At 37.5% G+C, this 25,629-nt stretch overlaps 3 protein-coding genes across 6 annotated transcripts in view; 2 read left to right on the top strand and 1 right to left on the bottom strand.

Annotated features, from left to right (window-relative positions):
- Nucleotides 1–1,943: 1,943 nt before the first annotated feature.
- On the bottom strand, nt 1,944–9,647 carry LOC129275518 (neuferricin-like). Its single transcript, XM_064109723.1, has 4 exons — nt 9,608–9,647; nt 5,287–5,792; nt 4,847–5,033; nt 1,944–3,660 (listed from the first exon to the last, which is right to left on the bottom strand). The coding sequence occupies exons 1-4, from the start codon at nt 9,625–9,627 to the stop codon at nt 3,495–3,497; spliced, it is 879 nt and encodes a 292-aa protein (XP_063965793.1). The 5' UTR covers nt 9,628–9,647; the 3' UTR covers nt 1,944–3,494.
- Nucleotides 9,648–13,586: 3,939 nt separating this feature from the next.
- On the top strand, nt 13,587–17,083 carry LOC129275486 (uncharacterized). Its single transcript, XM_054912111.2, has 2 exons — nt 13,587–13,685; nt 15,222–17,083. The coding sequence occupies exons 1-2, from the start codon at nt 13,674–13,676 to the stop codon at nt 16,185–16,187; spliced, it is 978 nt and encodes a 325-aa protein (XP_054768086.2). The 5' UTR covers nt 13,587–13,673; the 3' UTR covers nt 16,188–17,083.
- A 6,842-nt stretch (nt 17,084–23,925) lies between these two features.
- LOC129254806 (mediator of RNA polymerase II transcription subunit 15-like) overlaps nt 23,926–25,629 on the top strand; it is a 32,098-nt gene continuing 30,394 nt past the window's right edge. For all 4 annotated transcript variants that reach the window (XM_064109715.1, XM_064109711.1, XM_064109705.1 and 1 more), the window contains exon 1: nt 23,926–24,246. In XM_064109715.1, the coding sequence (XP_063965785.1) occupies nt 24,140–24,246 (107 nt within the window). In that variant the 5' untranslated portion in view covers nt 23,926–24,139. The remainder of the gene's footprint in view (nt 24,247–25,629) is intronic.

Raw genomic sequence — 25,629 nt, 5'->3', positions numbered from 1 at the left:
ATAATCTAAACTCAAGAATTCAAGAATCACACCCAGCTCTAAAAGTACATCTGGAATTCAATAGAATGAATATCAAATTCTCGGAGCATTAAAAAAAAGATCAAACATATAGCCCAGATAAAGCAGCTTGTGTAACCTTTGAGGAAAAGGTCAACATCATCCAAAAAAAACAAACTCATTAAACAAAAGATCCAAGCTAGATATCAAAGTCAGTTTGCACGAAAGATGTGAAACAGCTGAAAACTAAAAACACAGGTACACATATAAGTGAGAAGTTCATATAACCAAAGACAGCTGCACATCTGACATAGAAATGATTGCTAAAGTATTGAACTAAACAATGCAAGTGGTTTCAGTTAAGTTTAAAGTCTTGCATTATATCTATGTTACAAGTTTTTTTCCTGCAAGACACTGACAAGGCATGTTTGGAAGCTGCAGCCTACATTTGTTTAATATCATTCATTTATTTAAAAGTGAATTTGTTGTTAGAGTGGACTGTGGTTTTGATGTGAAAAAAAGTACATTTGCAAATAAAGAGAAAAAAATATCTTCAAGAATATCAGTTTGTACTGCATTTATCTGAGTATTATTATACTTTATATTGCACTTGGATACATGTAATCAAACCTGTCCATACATGTTAAACATGAAATATAAAACAAGCGCTGAAGATAAATGGCCTCTTACTACGAGTTCTTAAATACTTTCATTCTCAGTGGAGATTAAAAACATATGTGTTTCAAGTGTTGGAGCTTTCCATCTCTCAAGTATTTCAACAAGCACAGTATTAATATCAACCCCATCTAACTGTCATTAATTTTTCAAGTAAAAATGGAAACTTTATGAAATTTGATACTAAATAGAGTTGTGCTGTCAATCCAGAGAGAAAATTAAGAGAGAGATATGGATGTCATATCAAAATTTCCACCGCTAGAAAATGGCTGGTGATAAGAAACTAGTGTAGGGCATACATGTATATTTCAATACAAACTGCACTTACACCTTTGAAGAAAAAAAAATCCAGATTTATCTGGAAAATGTAAAAGGCAGTCCTTAACTTCGCACCTACCAGAACATATAACTTTCTTTTATATTACAGGTAGGTACAGGTATGGCCCTACTAGGTCCATGGTAAACTGATTAAAAAAAATAATCATCAAAAACCCATATTCCATTGATATACAGTATAATCAAATTGCTTCTTGTCTCAGAACAATGTCATTTACGTCAGGAAGTGATTATCATATTGTAGCGCCTGAAGATTCTTGCCTAAAAGGGCGCACTACATAAAAGAAGTGCGGGAAGAATACAAGCTTCAACAGAGAAAATCAGAATCACAGATAGCTGTCAGAAATCCAGATTAATTGGTAAAATGACGCATATCCTTAATTGTTCTTATTCACCATCTGAATGTGTCATAATTATTAAATAAACTGTTAACTTTGAACTTGAAACCATTTGAGAAAGATTGTTATTTAGCATGAAAGATTGTTATTTAGCATGAATCAATTGTGAATGCATGTAGCGTGTGAGCATACAGCAAGGTTTGGCGTGTAAGAGATTAAGCAAATGGTGACATTTGGCGTGTATGAAATTGGAAAGTGTAGGTGCATTACAGTATGCTTCCTAAAGATGCCTGTTTTCATACAGACCAAGTAATGGTGATTATTATTCAAATAGTCACATTATATTTCCTACAGATATACCTATGAAGGCATTATATGCAGGATGGACAGACTGCATTTAAAATTCTGTTACAAATAATGGTAGGCTATCAATAAAGGGTCCAGGTTTCCATGTTGAAATCGATCCATCCAGGATGACTCGCTTCATGTATGAATCAAAATGGAGTAAGGAATCAGACTACGGTGGATATCAATGAAGAAGAGAAATAATGGTGATACTTGCTTTCAATTTTGAAAGATCTCCAAGCTTTTTTTCTTGTGCATGCAAGAGTGGAAATTAAAAAATCAATATTGGTTGAAGGAAGAAAGACAACTTTCTGGATGTCAATAGATATGTACTAATCTAATTGATGATAAAATAATTATATTTTGAATGGTAGATGCCTATGGCAATTTTGATTGAAATGGAAAAAAAGACAATCACTGGCAAAGTATCCTGGCACATAACTCATCAAACATAGAGGAGAGCAAGAACAGTAAGACCCACTTAATTGTTATATAGAGAGCATTTCATCAAGACTTGTAAGAAACAAAACAACTTGTTTAGTCTTGAACTTCAATTCCATAATATGTAACCACCAATGAAAGAAGTAAAGTGTGGCATTTTATAAGCAATCAAAGAAAAAAACCATCTGTTCTTTGAACAGTGGAACAAATTAAAAAGAAGTGGTCTAATGTGATAGACAAGGCCAGGAAAAGAGAAAAATTAAGAAAACAGGCAAGTTTACCCCTTAAACCAATATGCCACAGTTTTCAATCATTAAGTGTTGCCAAGGAGATTGGTGGCTCAGCCTTTCAACAAGTACAATCAAAGATCTGAGGACGATCAAGACTGAGAACCCCAGCCAGGGAGCTTTTATGCCAAGTCAGCTGTCAATCAGTGGTAGCATAATTCTAAGGGAAGACCTGGCCCCGATACCACATCCTGTTAAAAACTTTTGTTTCAGCTAGGTTCAATTTGTAAGTTAGGGTGTGTGTATTGCACAATTCTGATACCGAAGAGTCTTGTGATGATATGTTGTGCTACTTGTCATTTTAGACAACTTGGCCTTGGTGACCTTTTGACCAGAATTAGATGCCCTTTAAAATGGCCTTGATGCCCCTTGAAATTTTGGGGTATCCAAGGCCACTTTGCCCCTAGTTGAGATTGCCCTTTTAAAAATAACCTTGACCCTACAATAATCATATTTTGGGACCCAACACCAAAGTTTCAATAATTTTTTTTATTTAAAAAACTAAGTTTGCTCATGATAAGTTATTTATCATGACTCCAAATCCAAAATCTATGGAGATTTAATTTACAGAACTTAAAACTGTTCATGCTTAAATCTGAGGAACAATGCTTGGATTTATTGCTTGAGCATTGGAAAGTGATCCACGTACAGCTAAAATCAATTTTGAATGAGTTGAATTTAATACTTGGAGAATTTGATTTTGTAAAGCTCTTAGCAATCAGCTTTTGCATGATTTTGTTAATGCACAGATTTGTTCAATTTGATAAAGGACTCGGTTTCACAAAACTTGTTATGAACAGCATTTTAAAAGCTGGCATGATAAGCAACCAAAATGGTGCCATTTCATTAGTTGATAAGAAGAGTACATTTGTAAAATCCTTGATGAAACAGATGGGCATTTCGTAAATGACAGAATTCAAAGTGTCAAGGGAGAGATGCCCTTTATAATGTACAGACACATGTTTGACTGCGAAACAATTTACCTTATGACTTTAATGATGGAAAAACAAAATAATTTAGGGTAAAAATTGTTTACAAATGCATCTCCCTAGCCAGATCATGAGGAACATCTCTTTCAGGCATCACCAACACAGGAAGCAGATGAAGGAGGGCAGTTGTCATAGGGACGGAGATGAGGGTTGTGTAGCTCAGATTCTTTGATGCAGGCACAGCGCCATTTGTTGGTACCAGGGTTGAAGAGCTTACGAGGAACACCGATCCAATCTCGTGAAATGCCTCCGCTTTATGTGTATGACAAAGACAGGAAAAAAAGACAGACATACAGGATAATGTAAAAGGTGTATCAATATTACATGCACACATTCCTTTCTTCTTGAAACATTGTCTAATTGAAAAAAAAAAGCTGAGTGGAACTCCCCAAGCTTGTTTCATCTGCATTACGTAATTCAATACAGTAGCAGTGTTGATTTTGTAAGGCTCACAATCAAACACATCTCCATACACAATTTAATAATCAAGCTTGCAATGCTCACAATCAAACATATCTTCAAGGCCCATGTAACAGGCATTGATGACAGTCAACGGGGCAACTTCTTAACCTAGTTTGATTATTAAATTGTGTATCAAGATATTATCTTGATACACAATTTAATAATCAAACTAGATTAAGAAGTTGCCCCGTTGATTGTCCTCAATGCCTGTTTCGTGGGCCTTGAAACATTTGATAATCATTACATTATACAATATTCTTATTGGAAATAATATGTTTTTCAGACTCCCGACATTGCAATAATTATACATGACATAAAGAGTCGCGTGAGATGATTTCCAGTTGGATTGAAAACGAGGTCATGTTTGTGTGATTTAAATGAAAAAGGTGATTTTTAATTGATCAAAGGTGTGGTCTTATATCACCTTCCATATTCCAATGGTCGCAGCTACTACCGTACTGAAATTCTGTCCTGTTGTCATTGTAAAACATGAAGCACAAAGGCATTTATTAGCATGTTTGATTTTCAATGAGCATAAAAAATACCTGTGCACATTTGATACCATACCCTATCATAATCATTTACTAGAACATCCTTCTCTTTCCAATGTGAATGATCAGTATGTATGATATACATCCCGTTATGGAGCTGCCTCCTAAATAACAAAATGGCTTTAACTCCAAAATAGCCTCACAGATTACCTATCTTGTGAAAACTTTTTTTTTCGTTCATTTTTCACTAACCCAAAGATAACATGCATACACATATAAGGTGTTCAATCGTTTAATACAATTTGTAGTCAAAAGTTTGATACATATTCTATCCCCTGTACTTTTTTACAAAAAAGGTGGAGAATAACCCCAATAAGTGAGATTTGTTTTTTTAAAAAAATCACCATTCAAGCCAAAGCCTTATAGCTTCATGATGAAAATACCAAATTTTAATATCATCGATAAGTTCTTACAGCTAATCTTACCTCCTATTTGAGCACCAGAGTCTTAAACCTGATGATTGCTTCCATTCTGAGTTGCATGGAGGATACTTATTCCTGTGATCAGCTTCATCTGATTTCAATTTCCTTCCTTCCTCAATGGCCTTGTGCGCTGCCCTCAGGTTGGGCGTTGGCTCTCCCTGATCATCGTAAAAGTGACCAATCAGTTTTCCTGTTTGACAGAAACAAGTTGATATGTAAAAATTTAAACTGAACAACTTAAAAAACATCAGACAACCATTATACAAGCTTACACTTTTTCAAGATTGAGCATAAATTTATTATTTTGATAGGTAAACTTTGTGTATCTTGATCAACAATTGACACAGATCAAGGTTTAACCATAGCAAAATCTGGACAACCATCAATAACAAAGTAAAAAAGAAAAACAAATAAGAACAATCCCACAATAATCTTAATCTTACCAACATAAGTGTATTCTTTTTCAAAGAATGAGACCCAATCATCAATGCCAACCATATATTGAGGGGTAAGCCCCACTACATCTGGTATCAGTCCTTCTTCAGTGAAATCTCCAGACACATAAGCCTTGGAGCAGTCCCTTCCAGCAAAAAAGCTGTATCCCCCTCCTGGGCCATAGTGTTTCTCCCCCTTGCTGACATCGAAGACCTTCCCCATAATGGCTATGTGAAGTCCAGGGCTATTCTTGCTTCCATCAAATGCCTTCAGTGAATCCACAGTGAACAGTTTTCCAGAGTCCTCAACGTTTTCTGGACTGGTCGCTTTTGCAACATTTTCACGAGAAAATAGACCCACGACCTCAGAGGTGAGGGTGTTGACCTGAGACTGTAATTGGACAATCCTGGGGTCAGAGTCAGGAATGATGTAGAATGCAGCAATGGCGATAACAGCAACCAGGAATCCTATAGCATGTCCAGATGAAGCCATCTCATAAGTTGTGTTTACATTGCTGCAGAATGGAGAACAATTATTATTTCAATACAACTCATGTTTTAATCAGTGGTCAGTACTTTTATCATCATTGTCTTTGCATTAAAATGTAAAATGAAAGGCCTGTTACAAAGATATTTTATTTCATGTATTCTCTAGACCTCTTGACAACATTAAAGGATGGCTGATGCTTTTCAGACATAGCAACAAGTTATTAAAATTATTGTAGATCCTTTGAGGTCAATCTTCCAACATCTTCAAATCTTATACTTTTTAAGAGAAGGTCGTTCTTGAAAACCTGAAAGCTTGCCAGAGGTTTGTCAGATAGCGCAGCAAGTAAAGGTGCAATCTTCTAACCTGCACAGGTGTAGACATATGATGTCACACTACTCATAGGAAGGGGGATACAGGAAACAATAGATTGCACAACATCCATAAATCTTAAATACTTAATACACAGACCTGAATCACTTAGTGGTCCACAGGGGAAAAATATCCATGAACTTTAATCATTTAATATGACTGTCTAATTGATTGAATAATTTTTTTTATTGTGCAAAAAGCTTATTGCTTCTTAGACTTTTTGCAGCTCTTTCTACTACTGCCAGGAGCTAGTACCAGTTGTACATGTAGTAGGGAATCTTGGAAGTTAAGACTTGTAGTGACCAATTTGAAGGTTATATATGAGAAATAAAAACTTAGAGTTCTACAAAAATGTCAAAATTCCTATAGAATAATCTTCATGGCAACCTAGGCAAAATTGATTAAAAGACAAGCAAGGATTTTAAAAAATCATTGAATCTATTCCTAATAATGAGACAAATTACACATTTTTGGAAAGAGCATGAGTTGCTTAAGTTCAGCATATTTAATTACATGTATGCCAATAGTAATCTGCCAGAGAATATCCAGTCAAGTTTATTTTCGTCATTATCAAAATTCACTTTTATCTGGTCTGATTTAAATGGAATAAGTTTGATATTACTCAATAAATGACAAAAAATTGTTAATCATCAAGAGCAGGATTCAATTTTATGACAGTGAAGAACAACCATTGATTGCATGTGGCACATTATGGAAATATGTCATTGAACATGAACATTTCGAGGAGTTTTTAAACATTTTTTTTATTTTTTAAATTTCTCCTCGTACACAGACGGCTCGCTATCGTGCAGCCACCATTAGGGGACTTACAATGCAAAATCCCCCCGTCGGGGCTCATAGATTTTTGTCTTTATTTCATAAAAATATATAAAAAGAACTGTACCAAAATAAAGATTATTATTCCGTTTTGGCCTGAAATGCACCAAAACGGGGAAAGATAACTCAAAAGGGGAAAAAACAGTGACTTACTTCGGCTGTCGCGCAACTTCACTTCCCTGTTTTATCCTAACTTAATACATAAACATATGGCCATTGAGTCCCCTGTACAGATCGCGCTAGAACTTCGGTCTCTGTATTTGGTGAGTGGAGCCAACGGAGTTCAGCGGAACAACCAACATAACAGAGACCCGAAGCTTTTGGTCTAGCCTATGCAAAGCACTCATTCAAAGAACCAATGTTATGATACATGTATAACCTTGTTCTCTGTTACCACTCCCTGTGTGGTGAAATAAGGTTAGCAATGTTTGGCTCTTTTCTCTTGTTCTTTGGGACAAATACTTGGATATGCATCTTGTAACTTGGCGAAGAACAAAAAGAAACAAGATGGCAACGTAAACATCACGGCAAGTCTTCCCCGTCTTTTCATATTTTTCTTGTTTTTTTAAGAATTCTTGTTTAAAAATGAAATCAATATTGTAGAAATGTCGGAAATGAAGTTGTATCCCATTTACTTGATTTAGGACGAGATCTTTTAGTTTTTTTAGAAGTAGAAATCTCGGGGGCGAAAGTTTCAGTTTTTTCGCGGTACATGCACATGAATGGGAGTTGGGACGCAATCCCTTCCCCTGGCTCCATGGAGAGAGAGTAAGCACTAGTGAAAAATTTTTACTCTCTAGGAGCCTCCTGGCTAAGTACAGGCAGGGTGGTTGCAAAGAAATACGTGATGGCCATGCTCATGCAATGCCTCGCCCTCGGCTTAGTACCACTCTAGGCGACACCCCAATACTTACCCGTGTTAATAAACTGGGACTCCACTCACGCACATTTGGGCCGCCCTAGCTTGGAACTAAGCATCAATATCAATTTAAAATATATATATACAAGTTATGTATAACCTATTTACTACTTTGATAATGTTTAATCGGTACTCACCAGTTCTTTTGATGTATTTTCTCAAGAATTCCCACGGATTTGTCCCAAATCTTGCGACAAACCACGTCGCGGTAGACAGCTGTACATTCTTTTTTATTTATAAATAGAGCGCCCCTTACGATAGTTGTTAAGAACGCGGCCAAATTGTTAGGTTTTTTGCACTGTGTCCAAGGCGTTTTTATTTTGTTTGATTTTTTATTTTTTAATAAATATTTTGTTAAATAGCGATTTTTACGTCAAATATTAAATTTATATCATAAAATATTTTTGATTGTAGAAATATATATGATATCATGCAATTATTTATTCTATATATATTTCATAATAAAATTTATAATTGTTGCGGTCTTTAAAAAAGGATAGTCGATCGATCAGGTGATGACTACTCGTATCACGTGATCTGAAAATCAGCTTCGTACCGCTTTGATCGCACTCGACGGGACCGGACTGACTGCCAAGAAAAGATCGAAAAAGGACTCAAATGTAAGTTTCCCTTTATTTTATAACATTTAAAGTATGAGTAGGATTATAGTTAATGGGCAATTTTTTAATAAATGCTAAACAAATGAGGACAAAGCTTGCATTTTTCGAGTAATAATCACTAATATCATAAAAATACTTGGGTGCAGGACTTCTAACCTGTTTTTAACGCATTGTCGCCTATGAGGTCCATACATGTTAATGTTTGGACCTCATTGGTACTAGGAGTGCTTAGTACCGGTATACTAATATTAACCTTGCAATACGTACGAGTGCCTCGGCTCTAGTCTTGAGGACGCAATGATGATGATTTTTAAAATAATGAAATATACTTCTTCATCATTGACGAAGAAGTATATTTCATTATTTTAAAAATCATCATCATTGCGTCCTCAAGACTAGACCAAAAGCTTCGGTCTCTGTTATGTTGGTTGTTCAGCTGAACTCCGTTGGCTTCACTCACCAAATACAGAGACCAAAGTTCTAGCGCGATCTGTACAGGGGACTCAATGGCCATATGTTTATGTACTTAAGATTGGATAAAACGGGGAAGTGAATTTACGCGACAGCTGAGGTAAGTCACTGTTTTTGTTCCTTTTAACTTGATTTTTCTCCGTTTTTTGGCAATTAATGCCAAGAGGGAATATTAATTTGCATTTTGGTCGCGTTAATTTTCAAAAACTTTATTCATTAAAGACAAGAATTGAAGAGCCCAGACGGGGGGATTTTGCATTGCAAGTCCCCTAATGGTGGCTGCACGCTAGCGAGCCGTCTGTGTATGAGGAGAAATTATAAAAAAAAAATGTTAAAAAACTCCTCGAAACAGACGGCTGCCAGCTGTCTACCTCAAGACTACCTCGGCTCTACACGAAGTTTAACTGAACACAACACAAAATTACACATGTGGTACCGCACACAGTCACCGTCGACGCGCTACGTGGTCTGAAAAAGCTATTAAAAAATGCATTTTGTATCATTTTATAAAGCTTCATGTACGTGAGAACCATTAAAGTGACATTTGAAAACCAAGAAAATTAATCAAATGAGATAAATAACATTACTAATACGATATTTTGCGATCTCCCAATTTTCTCTTACCTCCTACCCGCCTCCCACATCTGTCTTTTTCTGCAATTCAACCTACGTTTTCGCTTTAACGCGACACTAGTTTTCAAAGGAGAGAATGAGAGAGAAAGGAAGTGCGAGGGGGTAGCACCAATTCGTTGGGTAGCACTGATTGATTGATTAATTGATTTTATTCGTCAAGAATATCACTAGATGAATAATACAATTATTGGATGAAATACCTTGCACACCTGGGACCCGTTTCATAAAGGACTTGCAACTGTTGTAACTTTGCCATAATGGCAACTATACCATGGCAACAGGCAGGGGCGTCGATCCATTTTTCAGATTGGGGGGCAAAATCATGAATCAACGTTCCCGTTCCAAAGGCGCTCGATCACACAAAACACACCCCCCACACACACATAGGCCTATATAATTATGTATGTATAAATGTATATATATATATATATATAAATGTGTGAAGTTATACATGCACTACAGCTTTGGCAACTCTTTTATTTAAATATTGTGTGAAAGAAATGGATGAAGAGAACAATGGTAGGCGTCGCTTAAATCAAGGTTCCCCAGAGCTATCTACCCTTTTTGGAAAAATTGGTGATGCCGAAAAAATGTCTCTGCCGGGAATCGAACCCGGGCCCCCAGCTTTGAACGCCGGTGCCTTAACCACTAGACCACAGAGACGGGTTAGTGGCTAGGGCGACCCCGATCCGATTGACCGTCAGATAGACAGATTTTCGACACCATACCAAGTGGGTTTTGAACAATGACAAGCCGCCATGCCTCAGCTGGATCAAAGCTATTGCTTTGATACAGTACACGTATGGGAGAAAGTATACAAATGTGTGAAGTTATACATGTACTACAGCTTTGGCAACTCTTTTATTTAAATATTGTGTGAAAGAAATGGATGAAGAGAACAATGGTAGGCGTAGCTTAAATCAAGGTTCCCCTGAGCTATCTACCCTTTTTGGAAAAATTGGTGATGCCGAAAAAATGTCTCTGCCGGGAATCGAACCCGGGCCCCCAGCTTTGAACGCCGGTGCCTTAACCACTAGACCACAGAGACGGGTTAGTGGCTAGGGCGACCCCGATCCGATTGACCGTCAGATAGACAGATTTTCGACACCATACCAATTGTAATTTCCTTTGTCGGGTGAAGGTGGGTTTTGAACAATGACAAGCCGCCATGCCTCAGCTGGATTAAAGCTATTGCTTTGATACAGTACACGTATGGGAGAAAGTATACAAATGTGTGAAGTTATACATGTACTACAGCTTTGGCAACTCTTTTATTTAAATATTGTGTGAAAGAAATGGATGAAGAGAACAATGGTAGGCGTAGCTTAAATCAAGGTTCCCCAGAGCTATCTACCCTTTTTGGAAAAATTGGTGATGCCGAAAAACTGTCTCTGCCGGGAATCGAACCCGGGCCCCCAGCTTTGAACGCCGGTGCCTTAACCACTAGACCACAGAGACGGGTTAGTGGCTAGGGCGACCCCGATCCGATTGACCGTCAGATAGACAGATTTTCGACACCATACCAATTGTAATTTCCTTTGTCGGGTGAAGGTGGGTTTTGAACAATGACAAGCCGCCATGCCTCAGCTGGATCAAAGCTATTGCTTTGATACAGTACACGTATGGGAGAAAGTATACAAATGTGTGAAGTTATACATGTACTACAGCTTTGGCAACTCTTTTATTTTTTCGGCATCACCAATTTTTCCAAAAAGGGTAGATAGCTCTGGGGAACCAGAGTGTCGAAAATCTGTCTATCTGACGGTCAATCGGATCGGGGTCGCCCTAGCCACTAACCCGTCTCTGTGGTCTAGTGGTTAAGGCACCGGCGTTCAAAGCTGGGGGCCCGGGTTCGATTCCCGGCAGAGACATTTTTTCGGCATCACCAATTTTTCCAAAAAGGGTAGATAGCTCTGGGGAACCTTGATTTAAGCTACGCCTACCATTGTTCTCTTCATCCATTTCTTTCACACAATATATATATATATATAACTCATGAGAAAGAGACACATATCTCACCAACAAATTTTTGCGAGGGTGAAACGCGAGCTGAAATTTTTTAGTATACTAACCTGAAAACCGGAAAAAGGTATAGGACTGTTTGTAGTAACTCATGAGGAGGATACATATCTCACTACACAGATAATGCGAGTGCCGAGAGCGAGCTGAAGTTTCTTTATATTCTGACCTGAAAGCTTGATATTCTAAGCATTTTTGGTACCAATGATTAAGATGGGTATCTAAAACAATAGATGCGAGCGCGCGCTAAGCGCGAGCTAAAAATTTTGATATTTCGATCTGAAAAAAAAATTGACAGTTTAATGGACGTTTTTAATAAAGAACAAGATATATTGCAAATCGAAGCGGGAGTTCTTTTGAGGTTTAGAACTGAAAACGGGACATTCTATTCAAAATTTAATCATGAAAAGTATGGGTTTTTGCTACAGAAATGATGCGAGCGCGAAGCTCGCGCTGAAAATTTTTGTATTCCAATCTGAAAAAGCGGACATTTTGAGCACAATTTTAAATAAAGAAGGAGTTGTGCATCTCAATCTCGCTTGCAGATTTCTGTGTAACATTACAATCTTATTATTTTTGCACATGCGGAATTATTGGGGGGGGGGGGGGCAAAACGATGTTTGCCCCCCCCCCCAAATATTTTCATTGGTGGGGCGATCGCCCCCTGCCCCCCCCCCAGGATCGACACCTCTGGCAACAGGGCTCAGCAGCCAATCATAATCAATGTTACCATGGTAATTGCCATAATGGCAAAGTTACAACAGTTGCAAGTCCTTTATGAAACGGGACCCAAGGCCGGGGGAGGAGAGTAACCGAGGGAATGAATAGCTTAAAAAAAAATTATTTATTGTTCTTTTCTGCATACCGTACACATGAAACATATTTTTAAAACTGTTTTTTGGCATTAATGATGAATCATAGATAAAGTGTACTAAAAACATCATTCAACACACACACAAAAGAGATCCATTACCAACATACTGCATTTACATTATTAGCAGGAGGATTGCCGGGAGGATTGTCATTATAAGCAGCGGCTTATGTTAAGGATTTTCTTGCACATTGGTGAAATTTTTTCATCAAAAGGTGTAAGCTTCCATATTTGTAGGGAGAAGCTGCTCAGGGCAACCACCTCTTCCCTTCTCCCTTCTAAAGTTGGGTATGACAGGAGACAGTTTATATACAGGCAGAGCTAGACCTTGATTGAATCTGACTCAATATAGCTATGGTAGGCCTGCAAATACAACTTGTTGTTTGAACGAGATTCTGGACACAATAACTGACATGAATAATGATTAGGCTGCATAATTAAGACAACTTTCCTCAAGTGAAAGGTTTGAACAGCAAACTTAGTGCATATATATATGTACCTCCCACCATTTTTTCTTCCTAGGTCCATGCTCCCATGGGAGCATGGATCTAGGAAGAAAAAATGGTGGGAGCATGGACCTAGGAAGAAAAAATGGTGGGAGGTACATATTACCCCACATTTTGTATTGATTATATTCTTATCCTACATGCATCTGCGTTATTTTAAACAGTATTGTATTATTGTGCTGAATGATGCCTGTCTGATTATTTTGTTGCTGGGGAAGAGAAATATATATATATAGAGAGGGAGAGAGAGAGGGGGGGGGGAGAGGGGGAGAGGGGGGGGGGGGGGGAATGAAACTACAATATGTTTTTAGAAAGAAAATATATATATAGGCCTGATTATTGATTTCACTCATTAGACCCTATAGTCACCATGGAGGATATTAATAATGGTTGTTCAAAGACAGCCGTTACCCAAAACGTCATAGTTATTATCTGCTTTGTTTCAATTTTGCTCTCCCAATGTTTTTACTGACGTAATTTTGATTGATAAACAGAACTCGAAGTCAATTAACCTTTTCTTTGTGCAAGCTGTTACATGCATGAGCTTTATAGGGGTAAATTCGTCAGAAGAATCTTAAGTAATTATCATTTTAAGACATTGTAATGCCTGCTTAACGTATATACGGTGAACGTCGTTAACTTTGCTACAACTCACGTTAGTATGTCAAGAATGGTAAGTTTTACAGCATGATGTTATTTCTGTGATTCGTATATAGAAAGATTAACAAGATTTTTTTTCTCTTTACTTCTTGGAAAATCATAACCGATTTCGGCAATTATGGTATAACGATGATAAATTAGCTTAATTCCTTGAACGAGCCATCTATTGAAAACGGTGATAGAGCCAGGACTGACCATGCAGGGAAAGGTCGAGAAGGTTCCATTTTTTCTTCCAAACTTCTTTGGCAAGCAAAAAATAGACGATAAAACACTTTTATAGACTGTTTTCTGTTTTCTTTAGTTTTGAATATTTGGAGTTAATGAACGAAATACTTCGCAATGATTTAAGGCCAATTTTTTTTTATTATCAACAGAGCAAATTATTGGTTAACCATGTCTTGGTGTAAAAACGTTGTGAAATTCTGAAAGGGGGAATTTTGAGGGAGCGAAACGATCGAACCCTTAAAAAAAATTGTCTGATTTTTAATCCTCAAAATTTCATTTCTGGAGCACTTACAGTTATAGTGTAATAAAGATTTTTATTTTATTTTTTAAATTTCTCCCCCTTTCCTTTTCTGTTTTGTATTTCTGCGCCCTCAAAAATTAAAATTCTTTCACTGCAAATACTGTAAACACTGGAATCAGATCTTATGTAAATAACCACTTTCAGAACTATAACAGGATAGCAAAATATGCGATTCTGAGAAAAAAATCATGCGAGAAAGCAAAGCGCCCGACTAGTTTTGATGCATTCAACGTCAAATGGGACGGGGGCACATAGTATCCTTAATCTAAATATAAAGCAGCTTTGGTTGTTTCATACTTTAAAATATACTCTGATATATTTTGTTTAATCATTGACAATCATCATGAAATAATGGAATGGGTTTTAATGGCAATGAAATAATGGAACGTGTTTAATTTTTAACAAACTTATATACTATATATGATTATGAATACACTGTCGCTCGGTCTCCAAATATTATAGATCAGGGGCCCGTCTTACAAAGAGTTGAGATTAATCCGATCAATCGCAACTATGGAAAGCCAGTAAAGTCAACATATAAAATGCTTGTTTGTTCAAAAGATTTTCTAGATATGAATGTATTCATATGTTCATATATTCATTCATGAATTCATTGATTTCTTAACAATTTGGTGTGTTCTCCTTTGTTTACAAAGGACATTTTGGCAAATTTCCTGTAGAAAAAATTATGGCACTGATGGATTTCCATAGAGTTACGATTGATTGGATTAATCTCAACTCTTTGTAAGACGGGCCCCTTTAGATGGAAATAATCACTACGTCTATATTGCGAAATAAAAAGGAATAGTATGAAGGCTAATTGTCATTCTGTAAGACTTACGCAGAGAATGATGAAAGAAGAATGAAAAGAATGGATATATACAATAACAATATAATTTCACATACTATATTTCTTGTTCTTGTTGACAGGAGCCCATTGCCCAATGGTCTCTTAAATCACTTGCAGCTAACATGTAAACCACGATTAATAACGCCATAATGTTGCTGTTTCACTATGTCCAGGCTGGAATCAGCTATTTTCCTGCTCTTCTACTTCTCATGGCTGTCACGAGTACAACAGCAGCCTACGGACCCTACTCGCAATTCTACCGTGATCGACGAGCGATTCGTGCACGCACGATGGCGACAGGAGAAGACCACATCACCCATGCTTCCATTAAGATGAGGATGTTGAACGAAGGTCGGTCTCAAGTTGCAGTCAATCCCGTCCGAGCCAAGCGATTTATAAACGCAGCGTCCGGAATTAAGCAGCAGCCTAAAGTGTCCGAGGCATTCAAGGAGTATGCAGGTAACCAATATGGACAAGTTTTCCCAGGTAAAGAACGCGCATCGGAGCTGGTTGACCAAATCCAACATGGGTACGTGCAACCGCCACGAGCACCATTTCCGAAAAACGCGGTTTATGAAGACCTTCTTACCCGACAGAGGAAGGATGGTCGAGATGGTCATCTATCTCGAAAACCCGAAAACTTGGGTAAAATGAAAGATGAGGTGGACGATTTCCTGCAGCTTATGCATGAAATGGGCATCCTCGAAGACCATGAGGATGATGTCTCCAGAGGGAATAAGCAACAACGAAATACAGGTGATGCAACAAAGTCCTCATCTGCTGCCTCTTTTGTAAATCATCAGATTCATCGTCCTGATCAGACCAAAGATATGAAGTCCAATGTCCGGCAAGATATTTCTTCAGGTTACATCAATCCCCAACGATCTTCTCGTGTTGTCCATTCACGATCACCAATCCACGAGGAAGTCGCGGTTAAACGTGAGTCGTCTCAATCTCTCGTTAAAGATACCCTGGATGATGAAGACGTCGATGACGAGGTTGTTGGTGTCGAAGAAGAGGCAATCATCAACATCCCGCCACAGGCACTTGCAAAGAGTGACATTGATATCGATGGGCTTGATCTAGACATTATCAAGAAATTACTGGAGGAAATTATCGCTCGCAAGTCTTCAAAGTAGACATTACTTAGCTCTGTGAAATATCAATCAATAAAGCAATTGAAAATGAAAAGGATATGAGAATAAAATTAGTGTTAGATCTAAGAAAACCACCGATTTGTATCGAAAAATATAAATCTCATGATAAATTGAATAAAGTTATACTAAAATTGATAAAATTTGTAATTAAGAGTAAATGAAGTCATGCACTTAAATTCATAAAAATTCATTTAAATGCCACCTGTTCGAATTTACGTAACGATAAATTAGTATAAAGTCATTGATTACGATGAAAGAAAGTGGATTTTTTGTTGGGGTAAATTGGTGGAGCAACAAAAACTTGTTTTTCAAAAGCCCTGATCAGAATGTGTGCTATAATATAACTTGTCGTAGTTGGTTCACTTTCAGATTGAAGGCTATTTCGGGTCATGACTTATTATTAAGTCATCAAAATTTGTAAAAATACGAACTCTGTATACATCATTCTAATTTCCAATTTTCAATATTCTACTCAGAAAATATTTTCCAAGCATTCTCTCTCCGAAGTCTAAAATGAACTGCGTACTTATAAACGTTACAGCTATTTACTTGAATTTAAAAAAAAAATCTCGTACAGTTATCGGCTATGCTTTCTGAATTCAGAGCACAAAAACTGAACGGAGTGGGTGTGGGGCTTCCAAATTAAAATAAAAACACTTTTTTGTTAGCCTAGTTAGAATACATCCCTAGTGGGCTCACTTGAATTCCCAGTAAGAATCTACTATTAAAAACAGCATCCAAGCCAAATTGATCCTCAATCAAGAAGAAGCTGCATGTTATTAGAAAGATGATCATATTTTGTGCGTGTGCTTCAGAAAAGTACCGAAATATTTGTCTTCTTTATCTCATTCAATAAATCAATCCCTCTATCAAACAGACCTTTGCTGCAGCTCTGTGTTCAATGCGTTTGATTTTATTGTCCGTTTTATGCCATAGAGATATAATCATCTTTGTGGTTTATGCACACTTTCCTGTTGAAGAAAGAGGTATTGGGGCATTTTAGCAATCACTTTGCAGACGCTTTCTATAACGCAGATAATATTTGGTCAAAAGCCCTTCATAACAAAGAAGCCTTTGTCGAAAATCGGTGAATCAAAACAGCAGTGTCGTCATGGACCTTGGCAAACGACATATTTGCAATGTTTTGTCCCGTCCGGATCTTAAGACGATGTACTGTCCGATAACTTTCGATAATGACCCCGAATCTATCATTTGTGATTCGACGGGAATTTTCAATAGATTCTGAACGTTGCAGAAAGTGTCTGCGCATGTAGATGCTGAAATACGCTAGAATGTTTAAATACAACTCCAGAAATCAACCGTAAGTTAAAATCAAGTTGCGTTTGATATTTTTTAGTCGCTTGGTTTTTAATTTTTCTGATTATATTTCGTGTCAAAATAATACACTGCGTATGTAATAGACTTATCCTGAATTCTATCATGTTTGAGCGGCCGATCAGGAAAAATGTGGGTGAAAAAATTTTTCGGCTCCCCCCATGGGTGAAAATTGGATCCGCCCCTGGGTGGGGCACCATCTTCATACAATAAATCAATATAAAACATATACAGGGAGAAAAAAGACTGAAAAACATAATGTTCAGTTACCGCTGCTGAGCTCAAGCCTGCGATTCCAGCAGCCACTGCTTTAACCCCCAAAATAAATTGTTTTAAAAAGTTTAAACAATTTACTTAATTAAAGGTCAAGTCCACCCCAGAAAAATGTTGATTTGAGTAAATAAAGACAAATCAAACTAGCATAACGCTGAAAATTTCATCAAAATCGGATGTAAAATAAGAAAGATATGACATTTTAAAGTTTCGCTTAATTTTTTTTTCACAAAACAAGGATATGCACAACTTAGTGACATGCAAATGAGACAGTTGATGATGTCCTTCACTCACTATTTCTTTTGTTTTTTATTGTTTGATTTAAACAATATTTCATTTTTTGCAGATTTGACACTAAGGACAAACTTGACTGAGCCATATAGTATTAAACAATGCTAATTCTACATGTTCAGGGAGGAATTAAACGTTGTTTCAGTTGACAACGAGGAAAAATTTAAATATTTCATATTTCATATAATAAAATACAAAAGAAATAGTGAGTGGATGACGTCATCAGTCTGCTCATTTGCATACCGACCAAGAACTGTTTTGTGAAATTAAGCAAAAAATGTCATAACTTTCTTATTTTTCATCCGATTTTGATGAAATTTTCAGTGTTATGCTTGTTGGATTTTTTTCATTTATTCAAATCAACTTTTTGTCGGGGTGGACTTGTCCTTTAAAAGTTCCAACAACAGATGCTTGAGCTAGACGTTACTGCATACAGTCTTTAGAATTATAAACAAAAATTCATTCAGGTTTTTGAAGTACTAGATTGTTTATACGTTTTGGATAAGCCGTATATAATTTATGTGGGGGATATCAATATCAAAGGTATTTTATTAGCATTGATTGCACACTAAGAAAAATAGGTTCAACTTTGCACTTTTAAAGGTACAGACCAGGGTCCTGGAACACAAAGGTTAGCGATTGATCGTACGCTTGATTTTTACGATTGATTGTACATTGTAGTCAATGGAATCAAACGTAATAAAAAAATATACGATCATTACGAAGCTTTGTGTTACCGTTACGGCCCCCATGCAGATGTCGATCACTCTGCTGGGCGCACCTTTAAGATGCAACTGTGTACCTTTTTGGAAAGGTGCAACTTTGCACCTCTGAAAATTAGGGAAATAGTTCCATATGCACCCCCACCAATAATAACAAAAGAATGTCAGGACTTCCGGTTTGTTCACTTCAGATTTTTCTATGGATTTTTATAGGTGTTGCTTCCCTTGCTTGGGACTCAAACTCATCTCGTTGTAACTACAGTCAAGACCTCTTCCAGCTATACTAACGAGAAGCGCTGATACCAGAAGGTCTTTTTTAGCAATCATGACAGTTTGACTAGTTTGGACTTATATACATCCTTTACCGACTAAATAAACCGATGTCTCCCGGCGATGGGATTATGGACAATATTATTATACGCACTCGATCCTGCTCGAACATTTGACGGAATAAAGCCATATTTTGGTACGCATCTCCACTCTCCCATCATATCATGTTCTATATCAGGGCTATATAAAATTATATTGTCTTGAATCTTCTCCATATTTTTAGTTTCGATTTTATGGGGGTTCATACGGAACTCTTCCCCAAATTAGCACCTATAAGGTGCAGAATACCACCCAAGATGTGCTTATTTGCATCAAGAAAGGTACAAAGTTAAACCTTAAAGGGGAATCCAACCCAAATAAAAACTTGTTTTTATAAGGAAAAGAAAAATCAGACAAGTTGATAGGTGAAAGTTTGAACAATATTGGACAAACAACAAGAAAGTTATGAATTTTTAAATGTTGTAAATATTGGTAATCACTATACCCATGGAGACTTCAGATTGGCCACATATGGGATGTCATAGTGATGTAAGGCAAGGACTACTCTTCCATGTACTCCAATACATATTATGTCTAAAATGTCATTTTCCCCAAAAGTTTTATTTCAAATTATATATTTTTTTCATGAGGACATAAAACAATATACTACCTGGGTTATATTTAGATTGCTGCCCCAGGGGAATGGGTACTTAGGAGAAAACCACAAATCCCTGATAATAAAGTACATGGCCTATGGGAAAGTTGTCCTTGCCCCTTGTCATATAGTTACTTACTCAGTTGCCAATTTGAAATCTACATAGTATTAGTGATCTCAATTTTAAAGCAGCTATAACTTTCTTATTGCTTGTCCGATTTCTTTCAAACTTTCACCATTCTGTTTAATTTATTTTTCTCCTTCCCAACACAACAGTTTATGGCCAAGGCTGGATTCCCCTTTAAGGTGCTCCCATTGTGACATCCGGTCTGCACTTTTAAAGGTGCCAAGTTGAACTTAAAGGACAAGTACACCCCAACAAAAAGTTGATTTGAATAAAAAGAGAAAAATCCAACAAACATAACACTGAAATTTTCATCAAAATCGGATGTGAAATAAGAAAGCTATGACATTTTAAAGTTTCGCTTAATTTCACAGAACATTATTTTATATGCACCTACTGGCTGGTATGCAAATGAGGAGATTGATGACGTCATCCACTCACTATTTCTTTTGTATTTCATTATATGAAATATTCTAATTTTCTCCTCATTGTCAAGTGAAACAACAATGATTCCTCCCTGAACATGTGGAATTAGCATTGTTTAATACTATATGGTTCAGTCAAGTTGTTCCTTATTTTTAAATCTATTTAAAAAAAATCAAGTAATGTATAATTCAAACAATAAAAAACAACAGAAATAGTGAGTGATGGACATCATCGACTGACTTATTTGCATGTCACTGAGTTGTACATAATTTTATCACTGTTTTGTGAAAAATAAGCGAAATGTTAATATTATGCCATAACTTTCTTATTTTACATCCGATTTTGATAAAATTTTCAGCAATATGCTGGTTTGATTTTTCTCTATTCATGAAAAATCAACATTTTCCTGGGGTGGACTTGACCTCTAAGACTGCGCCTGTTGCCACAGATCAACTTGACACGTTTTCAGAGTCAGTGATTTTATTTCGAAAGTAGAAATATAGTTTTATTGTCATTACACGTATACAAGACGCACATTCTTACACACACACCCTCACACACGCACCCTCACACACACAAACATGAAAAAGTTGTTTTCATTGCCAAGCCGCGGGTTCAACTTTGCGAGCATTTTGATAAAGATGAAGTATGGCAGGAACCTCGACTTTACGCTAGGTTCAAACTTGCACTCCCCCACTGGGCAATTTGTTACCGATTACCAATTTTACCGGTTATTACCGGTAATATCACCCGGAAATTTGAGTAACACCAAATATTACCGTTATTACCATGTTATTACCGAAATTATAATTCCTGTTGATACCTGTTACTGTTATCACCCTGATGAAACCTACATTTACCTAGTTACAACAGGGTGATGAGGGGTAATAAGGGTAATGTTGAATGACTTTGATTGGTTATAACATTGCAAACTTTAGTAATAAGAGCAATCTTACAGCAATCCCAGCGAAATTTTCAAAGTCCAAAAAATTACTGTTATCACCCTGATGAAACCAACATTTTACCCAGTTACAAACAGGTTGATAAGGGGTAATGGGTAATGTTGAAACGCTTCCATTCCCAGACAGCAAAGTATCTGGATCACATACGGTTCTTATCTGGGATATCTGGGTCCCATATGGGCCCACATGGAACCCAGATGAAAACATATACTTGAACCCACATGGTGCCCAGATAGGACTCAGATGGAAACGAGACCTCCAACCCATGCGGAACCCATTAATATTGGGTAAATGGAGTAATATCAGATGGTAATATCAGGAAAATGCTGGGAATATTAGTTACTCATGAATATATTCATTACTACAATAAATGGCCAAAATTTTAGCTAATATAGCTGTAATAATTAATGTGTTTATGTTTATGCAATTATTCCACCCAGAAAATTTTCAGAAAAATGTGTAGTTTATGTAGTTGTGGCGTGCGCCTGTAATCCAAGCTATGTGGGGAAGTTACAAATTGATGCAGAGGTTCGAGGTTCGAGCCCTGGTCACGTCTTTCGGATGGTGACGTTAAAGGTCGGTCCCAGACGTAAATAATCATATCTGATTGATACACGTCTGACAAAACTCAAATACACGCACACGCATATATCATATTAGTCATAATCATGACATTAATTTTAGAAAAATGTTTTAGGGTTGAATAATTGTTAACCATAATTTGTCAAGTGTTGTAAACTCGCTCAATATATAGAAGTAAATGACAGGGTTTGGTGGATAGGTGTAGGATAGGATTAGGATTAGGATGTAGGATTTTAGGATAGGATAAGATGATATGGCTTAGAGTATGGAGTTGTAAAAATGTGCTTCAATGACCCTAATGACACTAATTGTTTTTTTAATGAGCCGACATTAATTGGGTAATATTGGGTAAACAGAGTAATATGAGGTGGTGATATCATTAAAATGCTGAAAATATCGGTTACATCATACTGGGTAATATTGGGTAAATGGAGTAATATCGGGTCCGGGTAATAACGGGGAAAGATTGGTCTACTATTTCCCCGTTACTACCCACTGGTGTTACCGCGGTAATAACTATGTTATTACCTGTTACAACCCGGGTAATCGGGTAAAATGCCCAGTGGCCACTACGGGCCTGCGCAGGCGCGGTGGCGAGTGAAAGGTGCAACTATGCTCGAATACTCGCTGAATACTCGCTCTGCACCTCTTTCCCGCAAAGTTGCACCTTTCTTGCACCCCGATATATTTCTTAGTGTGTGGGGTGTGTGGTCCCGCCCCCCCCCCCCCCACTCCGGGGTCGGAGGGACCGCATGCGTGTTCCCAAAATGTGCGGTAAAGGGGTACTTTTTCGCGGGACATGTCCGGCCCGCGAATTGTAAAAAAAGGGGGTGTATTTGACTTTTCACCCCGAGATTTCTTTAAAGTGTTTTTTCTCTCTCTCTGGACTCCTGAGAAATTTAAAAAGGGGGTTATCAGGATTATTTCATTTTGAAAAGTAAAAACATAGTCCCCCACGATCGACTCGATAGTACCATGGACGTATAGGTCCATGATAGTACGGACTTCTCGAAATCTGCGAGAGAGATAACAGCAGAACGTTGCGGGTACTGTACGTGGCTGCCAACCTTATAAATTATGACTGCATTATTTGAGTTCTGAAATCTCTTTCTGAACATCAAAAAATCTTTCCTAAGGTATAGAGGTTTCCCACAAACAGCCATATTGGAGGACAAACAATAAAAACCTGTACATCAGACTATGAAAAGTTATTGTTTTCATGCATGGTTTTGCTATTGTTTTGTCCTCCGATCATGACATCAGGGAACCTCTATTATTGTAATGACAGCTTACCTGAGATGAAGGGGGGGGGGGGGGGCTGTCTGTCCTGAGATAGGGGGTTGGAATGAGAGCTCACCTGAGATGGGGGGGGGGGGGGTACATTGAGCAGTGTTCCGGATTTAGGGGGGTCTCCAAGGCAGGAAAAGCCCGCGAAAGGGGGTTCAGAAATTTTGGCAGACATGCATGAGATGGGGGGGGGGGGGTTCTTTTAAAGGAAGGGAACGAGCATAGGCGTATCCTAGTGGGGGAGGGGGGGGGGGTTGGCGGGTGTTTGGTGTCATCAGTATAACTCATTATGCATTTTCCCTGAAGCATGGGTAAGGCCTAACATACCCCCCCCCCCTCCCAAAGGTGCCAATGTAGGGTAATTAGTTATACCCCTCATTTACTTTATTGTTTTTTTAAAGCATGTATCGACGGCCCTGGGAAGCGGGGATGCTGGATCCGGGTGCTTTTCCTGGGGGTGCTGCGTGCATTATTCTCCATGCATAGGCAGTACTGGCCCCATGTAAGCACAATGACCTTGGTTTTGTAGTGAAAACTTTTTTTTCTTTTTTTTTTCAACACAAAATTAAGCAATAGAGCGGAGTGACCGAGCTAGTTATTAATGTCGTGCTTTGGAATGGAAAATTGCCAAAATCAAGCATTTTTTTAAAAGGTATTTAGATGAATTTGCACCTTTCAGATTGTTAAAGTTGTAAACAGTATTTCATTTTTTAATTTTTTTCATTTTTTTGATAATGATAAAGATAATCACATTCACCCCGCCTGCACATATCTTAGAGCGCCGGGCTATTGCTTCGTTGTGCTAGCTCCAATATTTGTAATATCTCATTCAATTTTGCAATTGGCTGTTTCGATTTACCTTCACCATACAATTTCTCGCGTCGTCAGATTTGGACGGTACAAGAAACTGAGATTTCTCATGCAATAAACTTGTTATTATTGTTAGAAAACCTGAAAATTTACACGAAATGACGACACCTGGAGCTGGAGGAATAGGTGCTACGGGAGCAGGAGGAGCAGGGCAAGATGGGAATTGGAGAGCAACTCAATTTAGATCAAAAGTCGTTGGACAAATGTAAGTCGTTGTTTTGTAGATCTATGCTTGCAGTTTGACGGGTTTGTTCGGCAAGCGCGGCAGCGCTGGAGCCTGTGAAATAACAACAGTGAACTGCACTGTCGACTGTGAGTGTGAGTGAGAAGCTGCAGGCGCGGAGTTCAAAGATCCTGAACCCAGTGGTTGAAATTTACTAGTCTTGAGGACTCCAAGATGATGTCTTTTTAAAATCCTTTGACATATACTTCTTCATCATTGGAGTCTTGAACCCCTGCCCGTATAAGAGACCCACGTAAATAAAGATGGATTTCCATCTTTTCATAAAAGAATCATGTAAAATAGGTTGATTTTATTAATTTCTACACCTTCCTTAGACCAAAAGCTTCGGTCTCTGTTATGTTGGTTGTTCAGCTGAACTCCGTTGGCTTCACTCACCAAATACAGAGACCGAAGTTCTAGCGCGATCTGTACAGGGGACTCAATGGCCATTTGTTTATGTACTTAAGATCGGATAAAACGGGGAAGTGAATTTGCGCGACAGCCGAGGTAAGTCACTGTTTTTGTTCCTTTTAACTTGATTTTTCTCCATTTTTGGGCAATTAATGCCAAGAGGGAATATTAATTTGCATTTTGGTCGCGTTAATTTTCAAAATTTTTATTCATTAAAGACAAAAATTGAAGAGCCCCGACGGGGGGATTTTGCATTGCAAGTCCCCTAATGGTGGCTGCACGCTAGCGAGCCGTCTGTGTACGAGGAGAAAAAAAAAAAAAAAAAAAAGTTAAAAAACTCCTCGAAACAGACGGCTGCCAGCTGTCTACACCTTCCTACGCCTAATGCATAGGAAGGTTTAAAAAAATGTTCCCTAAAAATGTTTAAAAATGAAGGTTTCTTACCAGACTGATGTCGCGTAGATCCCTCGATCCACATGTAAACAACGCAAACAAATAGCGTCGACCCTTGAACCGCTTATGTATCTTCTTCTTCCTGTAAAGTAGGCCTACAGACTGCCGTTGGCGTATTATCACGTATGACGTACATCCGATTAGCGATGCCGTTTTGAAGAACAATTTATAGATAAAGATTACTATTTCACAAATACTAAAATTTATTACGTGATTATAAATAATTAGCAGTATTATACTAATTATATATAATCACTTAATTCTAAGACGAAAAAATAGATTAAAATATTACAAAATAAAACAAAAGACTTAAATTCTAGTATTTTAGGATAACATCATTTTCATGTTTAGCTCATTCCTATATTTACAACATGAAGAATTGGAAATGATGAATTAAAATCGTCAAGGTCAATGTGAGGGGCATTTAGGTATAACCTTGGCATCCACATCCACTGCCATGGTATTTGTGGCCTTGGATCAAACACTTTAAGCCTTGAATTT

The sequence above is a fragment of the Lytechinus pictus genome, chromosome 2, assembly GCF_037042905.1.
Source record: "Lytechinus pictus isolate F3 Inbred chromosome 2, Lp3.0, whole genome shotgun sequence".
Taxonomy (NCBI): Eukaryota; Metazoa; Echinodermata; class Echinoidea; order Temnopleuroida; family Toxopneustidae; genus Lytechinus; species Lytechinus pictus.
The sequence above is the reverse complement of the archived record's forward strand: the minus strand, read 5'-3'. Positions and strand labels throughout refer to the sequence as shown.